At 37.0% G+C, this 23,273-nt stretch overlaps 1 protein-coding gene across 1 annotated transcript in view; it reads left to right on the top strand.

Moving 5' to 3' along the window:
- Window positions 1-23,273, top strand: part of TNNI3K (TNNI3 interacting kinase) — a 306,502-nt gene that overhangs the window by 137,818 nt on the left and 145,411 nt on the right. The window contains exons 12-17 of the mRNA XM_045897407.1: window positions 5,615-5,701; window positions 6,276-6,332; window positions 7,313-7,405; window positions 7,487-7,544; window positions 7,671-7,865; window positions 8,613-8,717. Coding sequence (XP_045753363.1) covers window positions 5,615-5,701; window positions 6,276-6,332; window positions 7,313-7,405; window positions 7,487-7,544; window positions 7,671-7,865; window positions 8,613-8,717 — 595 coding nt within the window. The remainder of the gene's footprint in view (window positions 1-5,614; window positions 5,702-6,275; window positions 6,333-7,312; window positions 7,406-7,486; window positions 7,545-7,670; window positions 7,866-8,612; window positions 8,718-23,273) is intronic.

The following is a 23,273-nucleotide window of genomic DNA, read 5'->3' as shown; positions in this document are numbered from 1 at the left end:
AGGCATATTTACATGTTAGAATTGTAGGCACATGCACTATCTCACTTAATCTTTACAACAACCTAGAAGGACATATCATAGCTCTAATCTGTAAATAAGGATCTTTTTTAAAAGTAAAACAAATCATATCCTTCAGCTAATTAAAGTGGCCCTCCATCTCACCTACAATAAAATCCAAATTTCTTGTCTTAAATTCCAAAGCTCCACATCCAAAGTGTCAAAGTGTGGACTCCTAATCAGCATCACTTGAGACTTTGTTAGAAAAGCAACTCTCAGGTCCCGCTATAGACCTTTCAGTCAGAATCCCTGGGAGTAGCACTCAGGAATCTGTGGTTTAACATGCGCTCCATCAACAAAACTAGGAGCTAGTTCTTTGAAAGAATTAACAAAATTGATAAACCCCTAGCCAGACTTATCAGAGAGAGAGAGAAAGAGAGAGAGAGAGGTAGGGAAAGGACCCAAATAAATTAAATCATGAATGAAAGAGGAGAGATCACAACCAACACTGAAGAAATACAAACAATTATAAGAGAATATTATGAGCAATCATATGCCAACAAATTAGGTAATCTGGAAGAAATGGATAAATTTCTGGAAACACATAAATTACCAAAAGGAAGAAATAGAAAAATCTGAACAGACCCATAACCCCAAGGACGTTGAATCAGTAATCAAAAATTTCCCAACAAAAGTTTAGGGCTGGATGGCTTCCCAGGGGAATTCTACCAAACAATTAAAGAAAAATTAATACTTATACTTCTGAAACTGTTCAAAAAAGTAGAAATGGAAGGAAAACTTCTAAACTGATTCTATGAGGCCAGGATTACCTTGATTCCAAAACCAGAAAAAGACTCCACTGAAAAAGAAGAATTATAGACCAATATGCCTGATGAATAAGGATTCAAAATTCCTCAACAAGATACTAGCTGAATGAATCCAACAGTACATTGAAAGGATTATTTACCACAACCAAGTGGGATTTATTCCTGGGCTGTAGGGGTGGTTCAACATCCCCAAATCAATCAATATGATACACCACATTAATAAAAGAAAGGATAAGAAACATATGTTCCTCTCAATAGATGCAGAAAAAGCTTTGACAAAATACAGCATCCTTTCTTGATAAAAACCCTCAACAAAGTAGGAATAAAGGGAACATACCTCAACATCATAAATGCCATACACAAAAGACCCATAGTTAATATCCTCAGTGGGGAAAAACTGAGAACTTTTCCCCTACAGTCAGGAAGAAGACAAGGATGTCCACCCTCACCACTGTTGTTCAACATAGGACTGGAAGTCTTAGCCTCAGCAACCGGACAACAAAAAGAAATAAAGGCATACAGATTGGCAAGGAAGAAGTCAAACTTTCACTTTTTGCAAATAACATGATATTCTATGTGGAAAACCTGAAAGACTCCACCAAAAAATTGCTAGAATTGATACAGGAATTCAGCAAAGCCACAGGATATAAAATCAATGCCCAGAAGTCTGTTGCATTTCTATACACCAATAATGAAGCAGCAGAAAGAGAAATCAAGGAATCAATCCCATTTACAATTGCACTAAAAATCGTAAGATAGGAATAAACTTAACAAAGGAGGAAAAAATCTGTACTCCGAAAACTATAAAACAGTGATGAAAGAAATTGAGGAAGACACAAAGAAATGGAAAAACATTCCAAGCTCATGAATTGGAAGAAAAAATTCTGTTAAAATGTCTCTACTACCCAAAGCATTCTACCCACTTAATGCAAACCCTATCAAAATACCACCAGCATTTTCCACAGAGCTAGAACAAAGAATTCTAAAATTTGTATGGAACCAGAAAAAAACCCGAAGAGCCAAAGGAATGTTGAAAAAGGAAACCAAACTAGAGGCATCACAATCCCAGACTTCAAGCTGTATTACAAAGCTGTAATCATCAAGAGAGTGTGATAATGGCACAAAAACAGACTCATAGATCAATGGAACAAAATAGAGAACCTAGAAATGGACACACAGCTATATGGTCAACTAATTTTCAACAAATCAGGAAAAAATATCAAATGGAAAAAAGACAGTTCTTCAACAAATGGTGTTGGGAAAACTGGACAGCCACATGCAGACCAATGAAACTGGACCACTTTCTTACACCATACACAAAAATAAATTCCAAATGGATGAAAGACCTAAGTGTGAAACAGGAATCCTAGAGGATAGCACAGGCAGCAACCTCTTTGACCTTGGCTGCAGCAACTTCTTACTGGACACATCTCTAGAGGCAAGGGAAACAAAAACAAAAATGAACTATTGGGACTTCATCAGGACAAAAAGCTTCTGCACAGCAAAAGAAATAATCAACAAAACTAAAAGACAGCCAACAGAAGGGGAGAAGATATTTGTAAATAACATACTGGATAAAGGGTTAGTATCCAAAATATATAAAGAACTTATCAAACTCAACACCCAAAAAATAAAAAATCCAGTCAAGAAATACACAGAATACATGAACAGACATTTCTCAGAAGAAGACATACAAATGGCTAGCAGACACATGAAAAAATGCTCAACGTCACTTATCATCAGGGAAATACAAATCAAAACCACCATGATATATCACCTCACAATGGTCAGAATGGCTAAAATTAACAATTCAGGAAACAACAGATGTTGGTGAGGATGTGGACAAACGGGAACCCTCTTACCCTGTTGGTAGGAATGCAAACTGGTGCAGCCACTCTGGGAAACATTATGGAGGTTCCTCAGAAAGTTAAAAATAGAACTACCCTATGATCCAGCAATTGCCCTATTAGGTATTATCCAAAGGATACAAAATAGTGATTTGAAGGATGTTTATAGCAGCATTATCAACAATTGCCAAATTATAGAAGGAGCCCAGATATCTAACGACTGATGAATGGATAAAGAAGATGTGGTGTGTATATATATATATACATACAGTGGAAAATTACTCAGCCATCAAAAAGAATGAAATCTTGCCATTTGCAATGATGTGGTTGGAACTAGAGGGTATTTTGCTAAGTGAAATAAGTCAGTCAGAGAAAGACAAATACCATCTGACTTCACTTATATGTGGAATTTAAGAAACAAAACAGATGAACATAGGGGAGGGGCAGGAATAATAAAAGAAGAGAAAAACAGAGAGGGAGGCAAACCATAAAACACTCTTAACTATAAGGAACAAACTGAGGGTTGCTGGAGGGGAGGGGAGGTGTGTGGGAGGATGGGCTAAATGGGTGATGGGCATTAAGGAGGGCACTTGTGTTGAGCAATGGATGTTATATGTAAGTGATGAATCACTCAATTCTACCTCTGAAATTAATATTACACTATATGTTAACTAACTTGAATCTTTAAAGAAAGTAAATCTTTAAAGAAAGTAAATCTTCAAAATCTTTAAAGAAAGTAAATAGCCTATGCTCCCTGTGATTCTTATACACACTACAAAGTATATGAAGCACTTCTGCACATGATATGTGCTTATCTATTTCTCCACCCAAGTCTGGAACCACTCTCACCCTTGCTTGTGATATTTCAGCCACACTGCCCGCCTTTCATTTCTGCAGCGGTCGTATTTCCTCCCATCTTGGAACCTTTACATTATCTGTTCCTTCTGCCTATTAGGCTCTTTTTTAATTTTAATTTTTATTATTATTATTTATTTGACAGAGAGAGAGAGACAGCACAAGCAGGGGGAGCGGCAGGCAGAGGGAGAGGGAGAAGCAGGCTCCCCGCTGAGCAGGGAGCCTGATGCGGGACTCGATCCCAGGACCCCCAGATCATGACCTGAGCTGAAGGCAGATGCTTAACCAACTGAGCCATCCAGGCACCCCATATTAGGCTCTTTAGAAATGTGCCTGTTGGCTCATGCCATTGAGGTCTGGAGGTTTCCCTGATTGTGAGCACAGGAAGATACAAAGAAAAAATGCTAATAGGACAGGCTCCTCATTATCTCATCATAACCTATGTCTATGATTTGAGAAAATTACAGATCAACCAGTCATGAATTGAAATCTATGGATAAGGGGCGCCTAGGTGGCTCAGTCGTTAAGCGACTGCCTTCTGCTCAGGTCATGATCCCAGGGTCCTGGGATCAAGCCCCACATCGGGCTTCCTCCTCCGCGGGAAGCCTGCTTCTCCCTCTCCCACTCCCCCTGCTTGTGTTCCCTCTCTCGCTGTGTCTCTCTCTGTAAAATAAATAAATAAAATCTTAAAAAAAAAAAAAAAGAAATCTATGGATAAGAAAATGGGCACTAGTTGTTAACTCTGTAGATTTAAGTTTTGCTACAAATTTTAGCAATTGTTATCATAATGTTGTTTTCTTGAAGAAACTGGTGTTGGGATATTACATTTGGAAAAGCTTTTAATCTAGTTAGTATCTTAATTACCCCATCTCATGATCTGCATGCTCTATTAATTTTAATTCTTTTTTTTGAAGGGGGGATTTGATAAGCAGGCATAACTCTCAGCATATACTCTCTACATTAACTAGGTGTATTCTGAACAAGTGACCCCTCTGGGATGGATAAGCGTGTATGATTTTTCAATTCCTAAATCTTGCCATTTTTACAATGAGTTCTGTTGCATTTCACAAGTCTCTTGGCAGAGTTTTAAAGGCTGACTTTGTTTTTCTCTTGTATAAACTAGCTTCAGTAGATCATTTTTACAGTTAAAACATAAAATAGTATCAAAAAGTTTAGTTCTATTGAAAATCATGGGTCTACTCAGAAGAGCATTTAGCATTTTTTATCTTTCACAATATGTTACCTACTGTAGTTAATAAATCTCCTAATTTGGATGGTGTTATATAATAGAAATTTATTTATCAGTTGTATAGAAGTCCAGTGTGGGCATTTCTGGTCAATGGATGGCTTTTTCCCATCCCTTAGGGCCTCAGAACCTTCTGCATCCAGCCAGCAGAAGGGAAGAGTAGAGAAGGCTGAGCGTTTTTCTTAAAGCTCAGAGTTGGAAGTGGCATGGCTTTTGCTCATGTTCCCTTGGTGAGAATTTGTCACAAGGCCGCATCTGGATGCAAGGGCGATAGGGAACTGTTGTCCCTGAGTGGACAGCCATTCCGAGTGACGAAATCACCCCATGAATGGGAAGTACAAATATTTATAGGCAGACAGACAGAGACAGCTGTCTCCTGCCACAAAAACCTATGTTAATTATCTTAGTGCCATGTTATGCTGCAGTTGCCAACCGAATGTAATGTTCAATCAAAGCAAACACATCCCTCTCTCCTGGTTACCATATGTGCTTTTTACCCTTGTAATGGTGCCCTTAGCACCTCATATTTCTTCATTTAGAAATTCTCATTTATATTCAACTACGCTAAGCTTCTTAAGGATAGGACCATAGTCACCTTGTTCTTTGTATCCCTACTATCCAATATAGTGCTTAAAATAGTGCTTCACATGCAGTAGAGTTTCAATGAATTGTTTTGAATGAATGAATGAGTAGGTGAAAGTACTAAATTCCTATTGCAATATATTATCTCTTAAGATATATCCTATGTTTCAAGCTACCTCTAGTCACTTTTGAGTTGTATGATGAGCTGAATAAATCAAACAAAAATTAAGACCCTTTGTCCTTTTTGTCTTTCCATGAAGGACACGATGCAATCGTCACACTCCTGAAGCATTATAAGAGACCACAGGATGAATTACCCTGTAATGAATATTCTCAGCCTGGAGGAGGTATCCCTTTCTTAATAAGTTTTTGTTGTTAGTACAATATTGTGCCTAAAGGTAAACCTTTATTTCTATTACTATTTTTCTGGGGTTAGGGATGAGGGCATGTCAGATTGGCTTTATTTTAAGAAAACTTATGTCTTGGTAAGGCTGAAAATAAAGAAGCCTTCACTTAAGCTGTTTTCTAACTCACTAATCTGCAGTTCCTTCAGGTTTAGCATTCTCTGGACTGGATGTTTATGAGGCTTATGCATGACCAGGAAGGCCCGGGTGAGCTGAGAGCAGTCGTTTTCCATTTCAGTAGTCTATTAAGGCAGGCCAGAGAATACTCATACCCAGACACAAATTAAATCTTCCGGAGTCTACTACACTTTGGTTTTTTGTTTTTAATCTTTTTATGTACTCTCTAAATAAACACTTGCTATACAGTTTCAGTATCCAGAAAAAGACCTGGGTTAAAACTATATTCTCAGTTGGTTTTCTTAGCAAATTTCTTTTGTCACCTGCTTCTTTTTATAATGTTTAGTATTTATGTGGAAAAAATGCTACTTTCAACTCTATAATATAATTTGATTTCTAGATGGCTCCTATGTGTCTCTTCCATCCCCCTTGGGGAAGATTAAAAGCATGACAAAAGGTATTTTAATATGAGACAATTGTTATATTTTATTACTAAGGATAACTATTGCCTCAAATATGATAACTTTCTGTTTTGCTTTACATATTATAAATGATGACTAGTTTGCCTGCATAAACGATATTAGCAACAAACAATTCTCTCCATAATTAACCTTGCCCGCTGTACTATTTTGCATATGCTATCTAGACTCATGAAGGTATAGCAGTGAAAATTTCCCAAGTATTAAAGGAAGATCAAATTCTTATAGACATTTGTATTTTTAATGAAGTCTAAATTACAAATATTAATATCTCTAAGGAGAATTGGGAATAGGTTTGCCATAGGAAAATAAATTTTAAAAAACAAGTTATTTTCCAAAAGATCCCAAATAAGTAATACCTCGGGAAATTTTTGAATGTATGCTGCACATAGAAATTAATACCATTGAATCAGGAAAATTAATATATATACACATATTTATATGATTCAACTATAAATTTATATTTATTTAGAATTTGAAGTTTTTAAAAACTATTTTGGGTTTGAGATATTTCCTCTGAATGATTCATGTACTTATTTTTTGACATCTAATTGGCATCCCTCTGAGGTTTAGCTTATGGATATTTGTCTAAGCCCATTGTGATAGGTTGCAGGGATCGACCAGATAAAACTCCTTATCATAATGTGATATGAACTGTGTGTACTGCAGGGTTGCCGTGTCATGCAGATGAGCTAGTTATTGATCAAATTAGGAATAAACACTTAGCCCTGATATCAAAGGTCTGGGGACAGAGACAGAAAACAGTGTTTTTAATGCAAAGGGATAGGGATCATTTGTGATAAGGTTTTAGTATCTCCAAGTAGTCAATTGTATTTGGAAAATTAAATGTTACTAGGCAATGACATTTTTGGCTAAGTAAAGTATATATGTGCATCATGTGTACACATCCACGTGTGTTTTTTGTCTTTAAAAATAAAATAACAATTCCTGTTTGCAGAAAAGGCAGATGTGCTCCTCCTAAGGGCTGGATTGCCTTCACATTTCCATCTTCAGCTCTCAGAAATTGAGTTCCATGAAATTATTGGCTCAGGTAACCTAAGAAAAGACTAGTCTGCTTTAGTTTCACGAGCTCAAGATAATGTGTTTATTTATTTCTCTTAAACAATTTCAGGTTCTTTTGGGAAAGTATATAAAGGACGATGCAGAAATAAAATAGTGGCTATAAAACGGTAAGCAAACAAATGAGAAAATTTAGCATCAGACTGGAGTTGTGAACTTTAAGAAGGATATGCATGGCAAGCCCCTTGTTTTGACCCATCTGTCGACTGAGGATTTCCTGTTCCTGCCATTTCCAGTTATCGAGCCAACACCTACTGCTCCAAATCAGATGTGGATATGTTTTGCCGAGAGGTGTCCATTCTCTGCCGGCTCAATCATCCCTGTGTAATTCAGTTTGTGGGTGCTTGCTTGAATGATCCCAGTCAGTTTGCCATCGTCACTCAGTACATTTCAGGGGGTTCTCTGTTCTCCCTCCTTCATGAACAGAAGAGGTATGGTTCTCTTGTTCTGACTTATCATTTTACATGTCATTGGAATTATCCTTGCAATACCACAGAGGTTTTCCGCTTGGATGCACCTTTACCTTCTGAAATCTCTGAGTGCTAGGAAATGTGGCATTTTAAAGATGGCTAATAATTTATGCCCAATAATTATGTTTTAGTGAATAGAAATACTTCTGTGCTTTCTTAACAAGAATTCAGTTGGAGATAACAAATTCAAGGAATTTAAATTAGCAACTGAAGCTTATAATAATTAGGCTAAATATGACATACTAATAAAGCAAATATATGTAAGCTAAGAATAAAATAATTACCAGGGGTCACAGCATTTATTTTTTAACGTTTTAAAAAAGAATAGCCTTGCACAAATCTAATTTTAATTCACTCCCTAGATATAGGCATGCAATAATTAGACTGTGGTTTCACTTAGTTATTAGAGTAGAATCCATCTTATGTTATTATAAAAAAATTAAGTATAGCATTATAAGTATTATAAAATCAAGTGGAATATTTTAAATATGAGGGGTTGGTATCTGAATTGATTTATAATTAAGCATGATCTGATGTAGAAAAGCTATTTTTCCAGATTTTTTTAATTTTTAGCTTAATCTTCAATAAAGCAAAAAAGGCTGAAAGATATACAGAAAAAAAAATCACATACTCCATTGATACTTTTTAGAAAGATGTGCTATTGGCTTTGACCATTTCATCCTCACTAAATCTATTTTTAAATTCTAGGATTCTTGATTTGCAGTCTAAATTAATTATTGCAGTAGATGTTGCCAAAGGTATGGAGTACCTTCACAACCTGACACAGCCAATTATACACCGTGACTTAAACAGGTATTTTTTTTCCCCTAAATAATGAACATAGAATTGTGTAACTGACTAGGAGTCAAAGACAGATTTCAGTGTATCTCCACTGAAGATAGAGTGTAACTTCACTTAGATATATTGCAAATCAGGGTTTTCTACTGTGTGAATTAGGTGATAGGCTACTTTAAGGCTAAGCTATAGAAAGTTTTGTCATTGTCTTTTACAGAAATAGAAAGCTATATAACTGCCTCTCAGGGATCTTTCAAGAGAGTGATGTTTGTAAGATTCACCAGCTAGGGGCGCCTGGGTGGCTCAGTCGTTAAGCGTCTGCCTTTGGCTCAGGTCATGATCCCAGAGTCCTGGGATCGAGCCCCGCATCGAGCCCCGCATCGAGGCCCGCATCGAGGCCCGCATCGAGCCCCGCATCGGGCTCCCTGCTCCTCCCTGCTCCGCAGGAAGCCTGCTTCTCCCTCTCCCACTCCCCCTACTTGTGTTCCCTCTCTCGCTGTCTTTCTCTGTCAAATAAATAAAAAATCTTAAAAAAAAAAAAAAAAAAGATTCACCAGCTAGCTAGTTTTCAAGTCAATGACTATTATAGCATGTCAGGTCTCATACAAAGTCAGGTATTATAGGAGGTCCTGATTTAAATTACCTGAAACACCATTTTTGTGCTACCGTTTTGGTAGTTTTTAGTAAATTCAGCCAAAACACAGCAGCTCATTTACCTAGTTTCATGTGAAGGTGTACTCATGTAGGTTAGAGACTTGAAACAAATAAGAAATTATAGTGTGCCAGAGGGTGAAACCCCAAGGGATTAAAAAAAAGAAATTTAAACAGTGAAAGCTTTCTCTAAGTAAAGTCTTACAAGAAGGCCAATATAGGGGCGCCTGGGTGGCTCAGACGGTTAAGCGTCTGCCTTCGGCTCAGGTCATGATCTCACGGTCCTGGGATCGAGCCCCGCAACGGGCTCCTTGCTCAGCAGGGAGTCTGCTTCTCCCTCTTCCTCTGCTGTTCCCCCTGCTTGTGCTCTCTCTCTGTCAAAAATAAATAAAATCTTTAAAAAAAAAAAAAAAAGAAGAAGAAGGCCAATATACAAAATGTAGCAGCTTTAGTTGAAGGCAGAATGTAGGGTGCAGAAATATGTTCACTTACCATTTTCTGCTGCCAAGGAGGGAGATCTCTAGGCCACCTCTTTGGAATCCCAAAGGTGTTATGGAGAATAGCTGGACAACCACTGATCTAGTTTATGAAACAAGTCAGATTATTGAAATTTAATAACTTTCATTTCATGATTCATATAGATCCCATATATAATCTTCTGTATAAAGTCCACAATTCTGAGACTACTAAAAAGTGATTACTCTAGCCTTTTGTTCACAACTATTTGGTTATCTACTATGTTTAAAGCCTTTATTCTTGGTATATTAGAGCTTACAAGGTGAAGCTGCCATAGACTCCATTCCCAAGGAGCTTTCATAGTTCTAGTAGAGGAGAAAAATACTTACCTAAGTATGTGGTAGGTATAAAAAGATAAGTTTTATAAGAGAGATGTTAAAAATTCTATAAAATTTTAGAAAGAAGAATATTAATTACTTCTGAGGAATTTAGAAACATCTTCATGGAAGGAGGAACATTTGAGCTTGGCACGAAAGGATGGATAGAACTGGGAAGGGTATCCTAGGCTTAGGGAAGACATTAAGAAAATAGAGATTAGAAAGTTAAAGGCATTAGATAGCAACAATGAATAGTTTCACTTTAGTGGATGAAGTGTATATGAATGTACATAGTATTTGTAATGTAGGAAACAAAGGATTGGGAAAGAAATTCAGAAAGATAAATTGGAATAAGAGCACAAAAATCAGTGAATCCTAGACTTAAGGTAGTTTAGGTTTTGTTCTGTAAGAAAGTGGGCACTGCGGTGGGGGAGCTAGGAATCACAAATTCAGAGCTGTAGTATGGAATGATTAATCCAGCAACTTTGTAAAAGATCAACTTGATGGGGAAGTCAAGAAACTGGTGAAGCAGTTGTGGGCAGTAATCTAAATGAGAAGTAATAAAAAGCAGAATTTCACTAGTGGCAGTGGAAATGAAAGGGAGAGACAGATATGAAAGATAGGAGAGATAAAATAAAATAAATTAGATTATGAGAGTGGTTGAATCTTAGATATTGGAAGTAAATATGTGTGGGATTCAATCCATTTAAAATTATTAGTTTTCACACAAAAGTCATTTCTTTGCTGTTATTAGGGGTTTTTTCTTACCTCTCTTTTAAAAGCATTTATGTTAATAAACATATTTTCTTTGAGTTTCAGTAACAATATTTAGGAAATAGATTTAGGTGATAAATTAGCATAATATAAACTGATGATTTGTGAGTTTTAGGAGTGTTGACATCCCAACCATTTTGCATGTGGTATTAAAACAAATGAGTGATCATTGAAGGTTTTTTCTAGCTGTAACTCCTCAATTATGGGGCAAATGAGTGTGTGTTCTGTTGCCCTTTAAATGCAAGTTGTTACCACCAGGTTATAAAACAGGGCCAAATATATAAATGTTGATTAAAAGTGGAAAGAGAACATTTACTGTATAACAGATATGTTTACATTTGCCTTTTTTTCTGTTTCTAATCTAACCCAAATGCTTTAAATTGTACCAAAACATCTTCAAGTTTTACAAAACATGGTTTCATGGGTGTCTTCAATGTAATAGAGTCCCAAACTATTGCATCTATTATTTATGAACTATTTTTTACTAATCTTTAATCTGGCAACAATAAAACATTCAGTTTTTCAGATTATAACATCACCTATTACTCAAAAGAGTGTAAGTCCTTCTGGGCTTACTATACTGTTTGGGTACGTAGAGCATATACCAGGAACAATTTATTTCCCATGTAAGGTAGAAAATGACTAAGGACCAAAATGATTAAGCAGCAATTTTCAAAGGAGTTCAAGTAAGTCAAAGATCAAAGTAGAGTGGAAAGCTTCCTGGAGGATGTAAAGCTAAAGCTAGACCTTGAAGAACAGGTACGTGTCTTCCCTCAGTATTTTCACAGCAGACTAACCCTTGCATGCCTACGATGCTTATGGAGCCCCACTGAAAAAGGGAAAGGGAAAGATGCACATCAGAGTGAGGACTCAGACATGTTTACATTTTTGCATTGAAATGACCTGTTTACATTTTTCTTTCTCCCACTAATCTGGGCATGTCAGAGCTTCAAGAGCAGAGGTCCTGTTCTCTTCATCTCAGAGATGTTCGATCAATGCATTTTTAACTGAACCAAATCCCTGGGGCGTTTCTGTGAACATCACTTCAGAAAGCAATGGCCTCATTGGTACAAGTATGGCTGCTTTTAGGTAGAGCCTGACTAACTTTGCCCAATACCTGTTCCGGTTTAAAGGAACGGGGCTCTTTGAGCTTTTTGATCAGCTTACGGATGAGGGGATGCTCTCTTTGGTTTTGTGGTTGTTGATTTATATGAGTGAGAGGAAAAAACTCTCTGCTTTTCCGTTGGCAAGCTACTTACCATACAGGTCTGAAAGTTAATTTTGATCTTTAAGTATTTACTAAGGAGAAGTTGAAGGGCTGAGTGAGGAAGTGGCTCTTTCCAATGATGATGATGAGAATGATGATAATACCTATCATTTATTTACCACTCACAACATGAAAGGAGCTAAGCCCTTGTCATGTATGCTCTTATTTAATCTCACAACAATTCTATAATACAGTTATTATTATCTCCATTTTACTGATAAGGAAACTAAGTCCAAGGTCACATCCTTAACTTATAGTATTCTTAACATTATATTATGCTGTCCCAACAACAACAACAATAAAACCAAGTCAGAACAGAGAGATAAATGTGGCTGATGATATTGGATGAGCATCAGCCATTTACCAACTTTGTTCTTTGTGCTTCAGTCCTTAGGCCTAATTCTTGTGACCGAATTCATTTCTCATATGATCTCCTTGTATTTCTGTGTTCCTGCTTTATTTCTTCTTTTATAACCCATGTTCTGCTAGTGTGGAATAGAAATTGCTTATGAGGCACACAGATATGTTTCCTTCGGTCTACAGTGTTTAAATATTTTTTTAAGATTTATTTATTTATTTGGGGGGGTTCAGAGGGAGAGAGAGAATCTCAAGCAGACTCCCTGCTAGGTGTGGAGCCCAACGTGGGGCTCAATCCCAGGACCCTGAGAACATGACCTGAACCAAAATCAAGAGTCAGCTCTTTAACCAACTGAGCCACCCAGGTACCCCTAAATATTTTTTAAATATAATAGCTTTATACAGGAATGCACTTTCCAATTTGTTGTAGACCTCACTACCTACCAACTTACCAACTTATCCTTGGCCCAATGTATATATTCATTTTGCAGCATTGGAACTTGCAAAGCATGGTTTACAACTAAAGGCTTTAAACCTTGTTACTGGATACAAGCAGCTCTCTGTTGTTCCCTCAGAAAAGTACATTTTACAAATTGTTTGACATTGAAACCAAAACATCATTGCAAACATATAGGGATCAAATGAATGGTCTTTTCCCTGTATAAGTGTATAGAAGACCAATACTGTATGCAATGAAATAGTGATACTTCCATCAGAGAATGGCCATTGCACTCCCATGAGATATGTTTATGAAAGCATTTTGTAAACTATGAAGCACTAGACAAGTGACATTTGTTATCGCTACTAATCCCTCGCTTGTTCTCTTGTATGTCAAGGATGGAAAAATAATCCACAATATTTTCATACATACCAATATTTCTTTTTATATAGCTTTATATTACTTTTTAAGTAATTAATTGGGGGGTCTAGATCTATATCTGAGAAAGATTACTGTTGGTTTTTGAGTGTCAGCTTATTTGGGTGACAATAAAGGAAAATAATTAGTGACAGTTTAAAACAGCCAACTTACTGATGAGAAATAACAAATATCATAAACCGACAAAGTTGGTAAGAGCTGGAAGAATTTTAATTTTGAAGATGACATTTAACTAAATCAGTGAAGATTTCAAAAAGTACCAAAGAAAAAATTATTCATAAAAAATGTTAATAATTGTTTTAAGTTGATGTATGTATTTGTCTTTCAATTGAGTATAAATATAAATAAAAGTCCGGCATTCGTAAAATAAGTCTGGTGAGGGGTGGGAGGGATGGGGTGGCTGGATGATAGACATTAGGGAGGGTATGTGCTATGGTGAGTGCTGTGAATTGTCTAAGACTGATGAATCACAGACCTGTACCTCTGAAACAAATAATACATGTTTAAAAAAAAAAAAAGAAGAAGAAGATAGTAGGAAGGGAAAAATGAAGGGGGGGAAATCAGATGGGGAGACGAACCATGAGGGACTATGGACTCTGAGAAACAAATTGAGAGTTCTAGAGTGCAGGGGGCCAGAGGGATGGGTTAGCCTGGTGATGGGTATTAAAGAGGGCATGTTTGAATGGAGCACTGGATGTTATATGCAAACAATGAATCATGGAACACCTACATAAAAAAAATAAAAATAAAAAATAAAATAAGTCAAATACAAACAAACAAATTAGTAAGTTTTTTCTTTTTTTTAAAGATTTTATTTATTTATTTGAGAGAGAGAATGAGATAGGGAGAGCATGAGAGCGGGGAGGGTCAGAGGGAGAAGCAGACTCCCCGCTGAGCAGGGAGCTCAGTGCGGGACTCGATCCTGGGACTCCGGGATCATGACCTGAGCCGAAGGCAGTCACTCAACCAACTGAGCCACCCAGGCGCCCACAATTAGTAAGTTTTTTCTAATTACTGAACTATTAGGTACAGTTGTATTCCTCAGTTCTCATAAATTAAAGAGTCTGCTCTCAGCTGTGCCTTTCACCTGTGACTTTTCCAATAAGTGGTTATACAGAGAGAGTTTAATATTTACTGGCAAATACCACGTTGCAAAGAATTCTGAATATCAAGTGCAAACCAGTTGATTACAATTCAATAAATATTGTGGGTCTTGAAAGCACACAGTGAAACTCATGAAATCCTTCATAACGCCACTTTTGTAAATCTCTAGTATTAAGCTAGTCACACGTGGCATTTTAAATTTTGTCAAATTTTTCTCATCATTTCCACTTTAAGAGTAAATGAATTAATGAATTAATATAAATACTTAAGTGCTTGATATGAGCCAGAGTCTGTGCTATGCCTGGGGATACAGCTGAGAATGATAGCCATAGCACTTTGTCTAGAAGAGCTTGGAGTTTAATGAAGTATTTTCCCAAATTTCCCAATCATAAGCATCATCTGGGGGCCCTAATTAAAAAACCAAAAACATATTCAAAGACTGAGAATGTCTTAAACTGGGCCTAAAAATCCATACTTTTAAACAAGATTGCCAGTTAATTCTTATGACCAAACAAGAAGAGGAAATATTGTTCTAGCACAGTTTTCTCAACCCTGGCTGCACGTTAGAAACTATGGGAGAACTTAAAAAAAAACAAAAAACCTGATGCTGGGGCACCTGAGTGGCTCAGATGGTTAAGCATCTGCCTTAGGCTCAGGTCATGAACTCCAGGTCCTGGGATCCAGCCCCATGGCATGCTCCCAGCTCAGCCAGGAGTCTGCTTCTCCCTCTCCCTCTGCCTCTCCACCTGCTTGTGCTCTCTTTGCCTCTCTCTCAAATGAATAAATTAAATCTTTTAAATAAATAAATAATAAAATAAATTAAAAATTAAAAAAAACACTGATGCTACTTACCTCAGAATTTAAAGGGGTGAGGCCCAGGTATCATATTTTTAGAGAGCACTCCTGGTGGTTCCAATATGCAGGCTGCACTGAGAATGACCTTCAAGTGTTAATGCCAATTGCTCTAACCGTTTGTCATACAATCTCATCCTTCTCTGCTGCCAGAGAGGAGTGGGAATATTGAAGAATTAATTCATAGTAGAATTATACACGTTTTGAGAATCATTGCCCAAAATACAATATTCATTCATTCGTTCGTTCATTCATCCATTCAATAATGAATGCAAAAGACTGAGATCCACAGGTCCATGATACCTGCAACATAGAGTAGGTCCCAAGATCCAGTATTTTCCATGGAAGTTGCTATGTATACTTAAGGCACTCTGGACCATCTAATTTATAATTCATGATTGATACTAGAATGTTCCCAGCAGTGTAGAATCTTTATAGGAAGCCAAAACAAAAGTACAAGTTTCAATATTGGACAATTGCAGTGCGCACCGGTCATATGGGTATTCAAGACTATAAACTCTGGAAGAATACATAACACATATAATAGATCAATATACATATAGAAGGATAAAGACATATAAACTATATATGTGTATTATATATCAATTTACATATAAGCCTACACATTTCCGTGTTTTTGTGATGCTTCCAGCCCTTCTCAACTGGACTTCTGAAGGAATTAAGTCCTATGGAAAATGATTTGAGGGACAATTTTCTTAATTCCCCAAGGATGAGACATAGCTATACCATTTGGGATGCATAAAAGAGAAGTTTATTCATTACCTACAATGGATGCCTTAGGACTTAAGGCCTTTGGGTTTAAGGGGTGCTTGTAGTTCTGAAATGTTTTTGTCTAAAACTGTAGTGTGGCTTCAGATTTCCAAATTAATTTTTTTAAAGGGGTCTCTGTGAATTTCATTACTGCTTTGAGTAATGGGGGCGGGGGGAGCTAAGGTATTCAGTTGTCCAAGATGAAATCTGAATTTCTTAAGGTAGGTTACCTGCCACAATAATAGACCCAAAAATGGATAATGGTCCAAAAACAATAGAGGTTTGTATCTTGACCATGTGAATTAACAGGTTGTTGGTGTGGCCCTTATCCGTGAAGTTACTCAAGACCCATTTTAAACATGGGCTTCCAAGGTCTCTTTGGGGGTCATCTCCATTCAAGTGAGCATAAATGGGACAATAAGATATGCATGAAGTGTTTAATAGCCTGGGCATGAGAATTGCATGCATCACTTTGAGTCACATCTCATTGGCTAGAGCTCACTCATACGGCCACGCCCCCTACTGCAGGAGGTAGTGGGTAATACAGTCTTAGCTGTGTGCCCAGAAGAGGAAACGAGTTTTCCTGGGCAGCCAACAGTCTGTGCTACATTCACCCTATTTACACTAGTGATAACAGTTACTAAGGTAAAGATAATAACTGAGAAGTCTGGTCTACATATGCTTGAATCAATTGCACTAATATAATGTTAATCTCATACTAAATATTTTTTATAAATACATGTTCACAATTTATAAACTAATACCACTAATTGGGAAATGTAGTGAGCTATTTAATAAAGCATATTATATGTGAATTAATTGAAACAATTACTTTCATTTACTATTGTTGATTACATTAAAGATATGAAAATAGCTTTGGGAGTATGGAGACATATGTCACTGAATCAAAACATGGTTCAAGAACAAAACATGTGCTGTAATGAGATACAAGAGTATGAAATAGATTCAAAACTTAAGTCATAGTTCTATGTGCTCTGTGTCAATTAAAACACATGTATACACACATTTTTCTTTAAAGGTGAAAAGTAAAACACAGAAGGACTATGATCACTCTAGTCAGAGAACCTTGTTGTACCGTATCCAACAGAAGGCATTCCTCAACCATTTAGTTCTACAAATTACTGTAATCATATTTATGAGTTCCATTCAGGTGTTGATGTTCAATCATAATTTCCATTTCCATTTCTGACATGCTTGATCTCCACTTTAAGTCAGTCTGTCTGTACTCAACTCCCTAAACTTCCAGAGGAAGCAGGGAGTTCCCTCTGACTCTCAAGTTCCAACCTATTATTTAAATAGAAATTCACCACCCAGCTTGTCCTCATCTTCTCTGAATAGTAGTTTCTTCCCTGCCTCTCACCTGATTCTCACAGTTCCCAGAGACAATATCCCAAACATTCCCATCACATTTCATTTTGGTTCAGGTTGCTCATCCTGCATTAAAATGGCAGGTCCTTCCCTCTTCCCTGCTCCACTACCAGAATGTCCTTTAGTCCTGAGTTGTCCTCTCTTTGTATACCAACGGAAATAGCTAAAGTTTCCTCCCAGGGCCAGTTAAAATGTTTCTTTCTCAGCTGCCTCCATTAGAATGTCTCATTTAATTTTGGCTGCATCCACAAATTCTAAAAATAGTGCTCTTACTTAACACCCCGTTAAGTAAATCCCCTTAGACACATACTCTCTTCAAATTAAAACAGGTATATTTAAGTCAGAGGAAAACACATTCATTCTGCTCACACTATCACATTGTTCACACAAACCTGGTCAAACCTGCATCTCTTGTTCAATGGTCCCAGTTGATAAATCCCTGAATTCTTTATTTTAGAAGTGGGTTCTAAGCCACCATATGCCATTTGAAACACTACATAGGATCATGGGTGTGTGTGCAAAATAAATGTATCTGTGTGTATAAGAGCACAGGAAGTCAGGGTTGACTGAAAACAGGAATGCTGTGATTCCAGAATTCACTTTTGAATCAACGTAAAAATACTACTCCACCCTAGAACCTGGCCTCAGGATTTCTTATTCCAGAGCATTTTGTGACGAAGTCATTCATTCTCTAATACAACACAGCCACACCCAGAGAATTCCCAAAGCCAGGGAGACAGCTGTGCTTTTCCTGTAACCATGTCACCTTCTCTCACCCCAGGGCTGAACTTGGAAGAGTAGTGGTGATGCCCCCTCTTAATCCTCTAAAACCTTTCAAAAGCTTCCCTGTGACTGGGGGTGAACTTACTGGCCTACAATTTTCTAGTGTTACTGGTTCCTTATACTGCCATTTTCCATTCTTGAGGGATAAGGCCTGTATAAAGTCAGCTTTGGAAAATGTCAACAAAGGCTTTGCTCTGTTCAGCCTCGTTTCTTCTCTGCTCTCATTTCCTGGGAGGCACTGTGAGTGCCCTCTTGGCACCTTGTCGATTTCCTGAATAGCTAACCTTTCAGTAATGATATTAATGCTGCCTTGTGGTTATCTGTGCATTTCTCAGTTCATCATTTTCAACCCTTGCTTGCTGAGATTCATTTACGTTCTTGTGTTCTTAAGATCCTGGAATTTAATTGAGTGCAAGCTGAGTAGGGAACCACAGCCAGAGTTTCTAGCTAATAAGGGAGAAACAGTCTTAGTATTTCTTTTGCCATTGACTGAATTTCCAATAGCTACCCCCTTGACTCTGGTCTAGGAAAAGAGATACAGATAATTGTGAACTTTCTTCTCTCAGCATTTTTATTTCAAAATTCTCCCTATTACTCTTGGGAGGAAGCAGCTTTTCAGATAAGGTCAGTATTCTCCCGAGATTGCAGCATGGACAGCTCTGGGAATCTGTGTTGGTGTGGTCTGCCACCCCACTGGAAGGCTGCGGGATGAACCAATTGAGAGCAGAGGCTATGGAGCCAGACCATGCAGCTGCAAATACCCCTTCTGTCACACCTTACCTGTGTCCTTGGGCAATTTGTTTAAAAACCAGTTTTCTCATGTATAAGGTGATAATAATGTTACCCATTTTACTGGGTTTAAATGAGAAAATACATTAGCTATTATTGTTATTTTTCTTCTTTATTTTTCTGAAAGCATATTTGCACTATTTAATATTCTTAATGCTGAAGTTTATTTACGGAATTGAATGTTTCTAAGGGCCTGTCTCTCCTTTTGATTGTATTACTACAAACTTTGCTTATAATATCCCAGATGGCTAATTTCTTCTTGTCATAAAGATCTAGGATAAGTGGATTGTTTAACGGTGGATCTCTCACTATATATACAGAAGGGCCAGGGAATTCTAATCCTATATCACTGCCTTCTTTGAGACCTCTCTATCTCTTCATGGTTCTAACTTGCAACAGGGATTCTGTCTGACACTTCCATTAGGTAGATGCAGATTGGAAACAATATGGATAAAAACACAGCTGAAGATTGGGCAGGATTATTTAATTATCCAAGATCCTTCTTGGTGATTCTTCTTCCTATAGCTCATTCACAAAGCTTAAGCATACTATTTAAACATCAGCCATTCAATCACTCAACAATCATTTGTTCGTGAATATAATAGCAGAGAAGGGGAACCCTCATCAGAGGCGCATCCCAGAGATCGGGCCAGACAAAAAAAAAAGTCAAGTAGGAGAAGCCCGGGACCTGTAGAGGATTTGTGGAGCATCCATATAGTTAGGTAGCTTTTCTTCTCTATGCCCAATGAGCTCAGCCAGTGACTCAATTCAGCAATTGTCCTTTTCACTAAAAAGAGCAGGGGAGGAAGAAAAAAAAAAAAAAGAGCAGAGGAGGTTGTTTTCAAAATTGGCAGTAAAAATATTGCCCTTGCCCTTCCTTCAATAGAGAAAAGGAAGAAATCATCCCATCACATCCTTTTTGCTTTCTTGTTTCCCAGGAGAAAATCGTTCTTCTCATTTCTATTCCCATTCTTTTTGTGACACTGTTGTTATGTCACTTGACCTCTTTCTGCCTCAGGTTTCTCATTTGCAAGTGGAGATAATGGTGTCTAATGTCTACATGTTTACAGAGATATCCTTGCAATTAATAGGGGTGTCAGGACAATGTTACATGGAGAGCACTAGAGAAAGATTCTACAAGAGAAATCCGTCTATCATTTTTATTAATCACATGAAACTGAATTGCCAGAAATCTTAAAGTAAGATTCATTTTGTATCCAGCTGCTGGATCTGTACACTTTGTAGGGTAGTCTGGATTATCTTCTTCCAACTGAAGTTGAAAAGCGTCGTGGTTCCTAAATGGCGTGGAGAACAACATACTCCTTTTCCGAAAGGCTTAATATTACCTTGACCAGCAAGAAGAAAAGAGCATGCAAGCCCCAAAGAATGATTAGAACTCTTTAATCCTGGAGGGATGGTCTTTGTATCAATTATATTTGAAGCCTTGTATGTGATGAACTGTATTCTCAGTCACTAAGCCCTCATTTAATGGCTTTAACAACCTGCAGAAAGTTCGTGAAAAGCAATGCCTGGTACCATAGATGAAATAGTGTTAGAGCATTGATGATGTCTGGCTTCTTTTCTTTGGGGAGGGAAATCCCCTTCTAAATTCTTAAAATAGCAGTTGGCTTTCATCAAGTCTATTCAGAGTTAAGGGTCTGAGGATCTTGAGTGACCCTTTCTGTGGGAATGGGGCACATTTTAATAGGCTTTTTCCTGTCTGTGGTCCCTGAAAGATTTAGCAACTGGCAGTCTCCTGAATTGCTGGGATTTGTAAAGGAAAGGATTGATTACATGCTTCTAATTCTTTCTCCTTCTTTAATTTTTTTTTCCCATTTCATACAAAGAGTGAGAAAGATACTCTGAGTCTCCCTCTATTGAGATATAGTTGGCCTTAAGGGCAGATATTTTAGCATTGAACTTTTATTAACCTCTTCTGGGTTTGACAAAGTTTCTCCTTTTTTGTTTCCTAAATATGAGGCTAAAGAGCTGTTATTTGCTAAGTTTGTTCCCTAACACTGCAAGCAGTAGACAGAAAACAAAGTTTGCATTTTTTTTTTTTTGGTTTTCCTTTTTTTTTTTTTTTTTGTCTTTCTCAGTTGAATTGCATCTGTAGTCTCTATCTGAAAAGGTAAATTTAATATAGGCCTTAACGCATGCTGTTCACTTTGATGGAAACATCTACCCCTACCCTACCTCCTTCCCATCTTCGCCTCATTGTTCCTCCTCTCCCTTCCTCCAGTATCACTTTTCTCCTGGCTAATTTATATTCCTTCCACCAGGAAGCCCTTTATACAGTCCCACAGAATACCCTGCTCTTGCTTATCTCAGGGTAGATAGCACTCTATGAAAATTGGTAATTTATTTGCATGTATTCCCTGCTACACATTAAGCTTAATCAGGACAGGGGCTGTGGATTTTGTACCATTTTATCCCCAAATACTTAGCACAGTGACTGGGTCCTAATAAAAGTTCAATTAATATTGGGCAAATGTATGAATTAATTAATAACATTTGAAGGAATATAAAAGTATCATTAGTGTTTCTTTGTGCCAGGCATTGAGCTCAATTCTTCATAGATATTAGCTTATTAAATACTCATAACTCTATATGATGTCTTTTTTAAACAGATAAAGACAGAAGGGCTTAAAGAGACTAAGCAATTGTGATACAGATGGTAAGTGACAGATTAAGGTTATTACCCATACTGTATAGTTACCTGTATCCATAGTTATCCAAAGCATAGGGATGTATAATCATTTAGTCCCACAGACCAGGAGCAGCTCTGGTTAAATAGCAAAGCAGTATTTGTTAGATTGCCTTACCAAGGAAGTCATAGATTATAGAATTCATCACAGAAATTAAAAGGCAATTTTCACTTAATATTGAACAATTCAGTGGCGTTTAATAATATGAAAGCTATTTTTTTTTTTTGCTCAATTAAGACTGCTGTTCCACAAGTCGCTTACCTAGCTGTTTTGTGCTATAATTATTTGTATGCTAGTCACTAAAGCCTGTCCAAAAAGACAGTGAAGACAGTGAGAAAAAAAGATATGATCAGTTGTTTGACTGTACTGATTTTCTAATTTACTCCGGTGAAAAGTTAGCCAAACAAACTGATTTTGCAATGTAGACATAGCCCAAGACTATCTGATGATTCTTTAGAAAAAAATATAATCCCCTGAAATTCCAGTGATTTCTAGTCACTACTTACTATGTAGATTTCAACCAATACCTGCTTTTTCTGAATTGATTGAGTTTCCTTCTCACAGGCAACATTTTTATTTTCTAACCTGCAGCATTTCTATGCCTGACTAGAATATTTTTGCATTTGATTAATGTTTTCATTTGACTTTCAATGAGGTCTCAAAACAGTTTGGCTTGTCACAGTCAAATTACTTAAATATCCTCTGAAAAGAGTATGTGGGAACTAAAATCAGATTCATGTGAACCTGAAAAACCAGTGGCGACATTTCCTGAACTTGTTATATTTTTATGTCTAAATTAATCATTTCACAATTTTGCTTTATGTTGATGATCAGCTTCTTAAATACAGTGATTATTCAATGCCTTAATGGAAAAGTTTTAATTTTTAGCTGACCCAGAAGTTACTCTCTGGCAAGGATTTATGTTTTTGTTTTTGTTTTTGTTTTTTTTAAATATCCTTTGTGGTTTCAACAGCACAAATATACTATGCCTTTTATTTATATATATTTTTTCAAAGTTTCTTTGGTTTCTTTAATACAAATACCTAAGCCATCCTTTTCACTTCTCGGCTACTTTTCACTCTTCATTGACTGGAATTATCCCAACCATGTTTTCAAATATGGTCAGCATTCTCTGTCGACGTTCAGCTTATGCCATGTGAAAGAAAGCACACATAAAATACTATCTACCATAAGATCTCATTTATATACAATTTTAGAAAATGCAGATTAATCTCTAGCATCAAAGTGCAGATTAGTGGTTTCCTAGGGCTGGGCTAAGAGAGGAATGAACTGCAAGGGGAGTTAGGAATCCTGTTGGGGTGACAAATATTTTGTATCTTGATTGAGGCAGTGGTTCCACAGAAGAATATGTCTGTTAAAGCTCATCGAACTGTCATCTTTAAATAGGTGACTCCTTTG

The sequence above is a fragment of the Mirounga angustirostris genome, unplaced genomic scaffold (genome assembly GCF_029215605.1).
Source record: "Mirounga angustirostris isolate CCGP_5_RB_7025 unplaced genomic scaffold, mMirAng1.0.hap1 SCAF_4, whole genome shotgun sequence".
NCBI lineage: Eukaryota > Metazoa > Chordata > Mammalia > Carnivora > Phocidae > Mirounga > Mirounga angustirostris.
The sequence above is the reverse complement of the archived record's forward strand: the minus strand, read 5'-3'. Positions and strand labels throughout refer to the sequence as shown.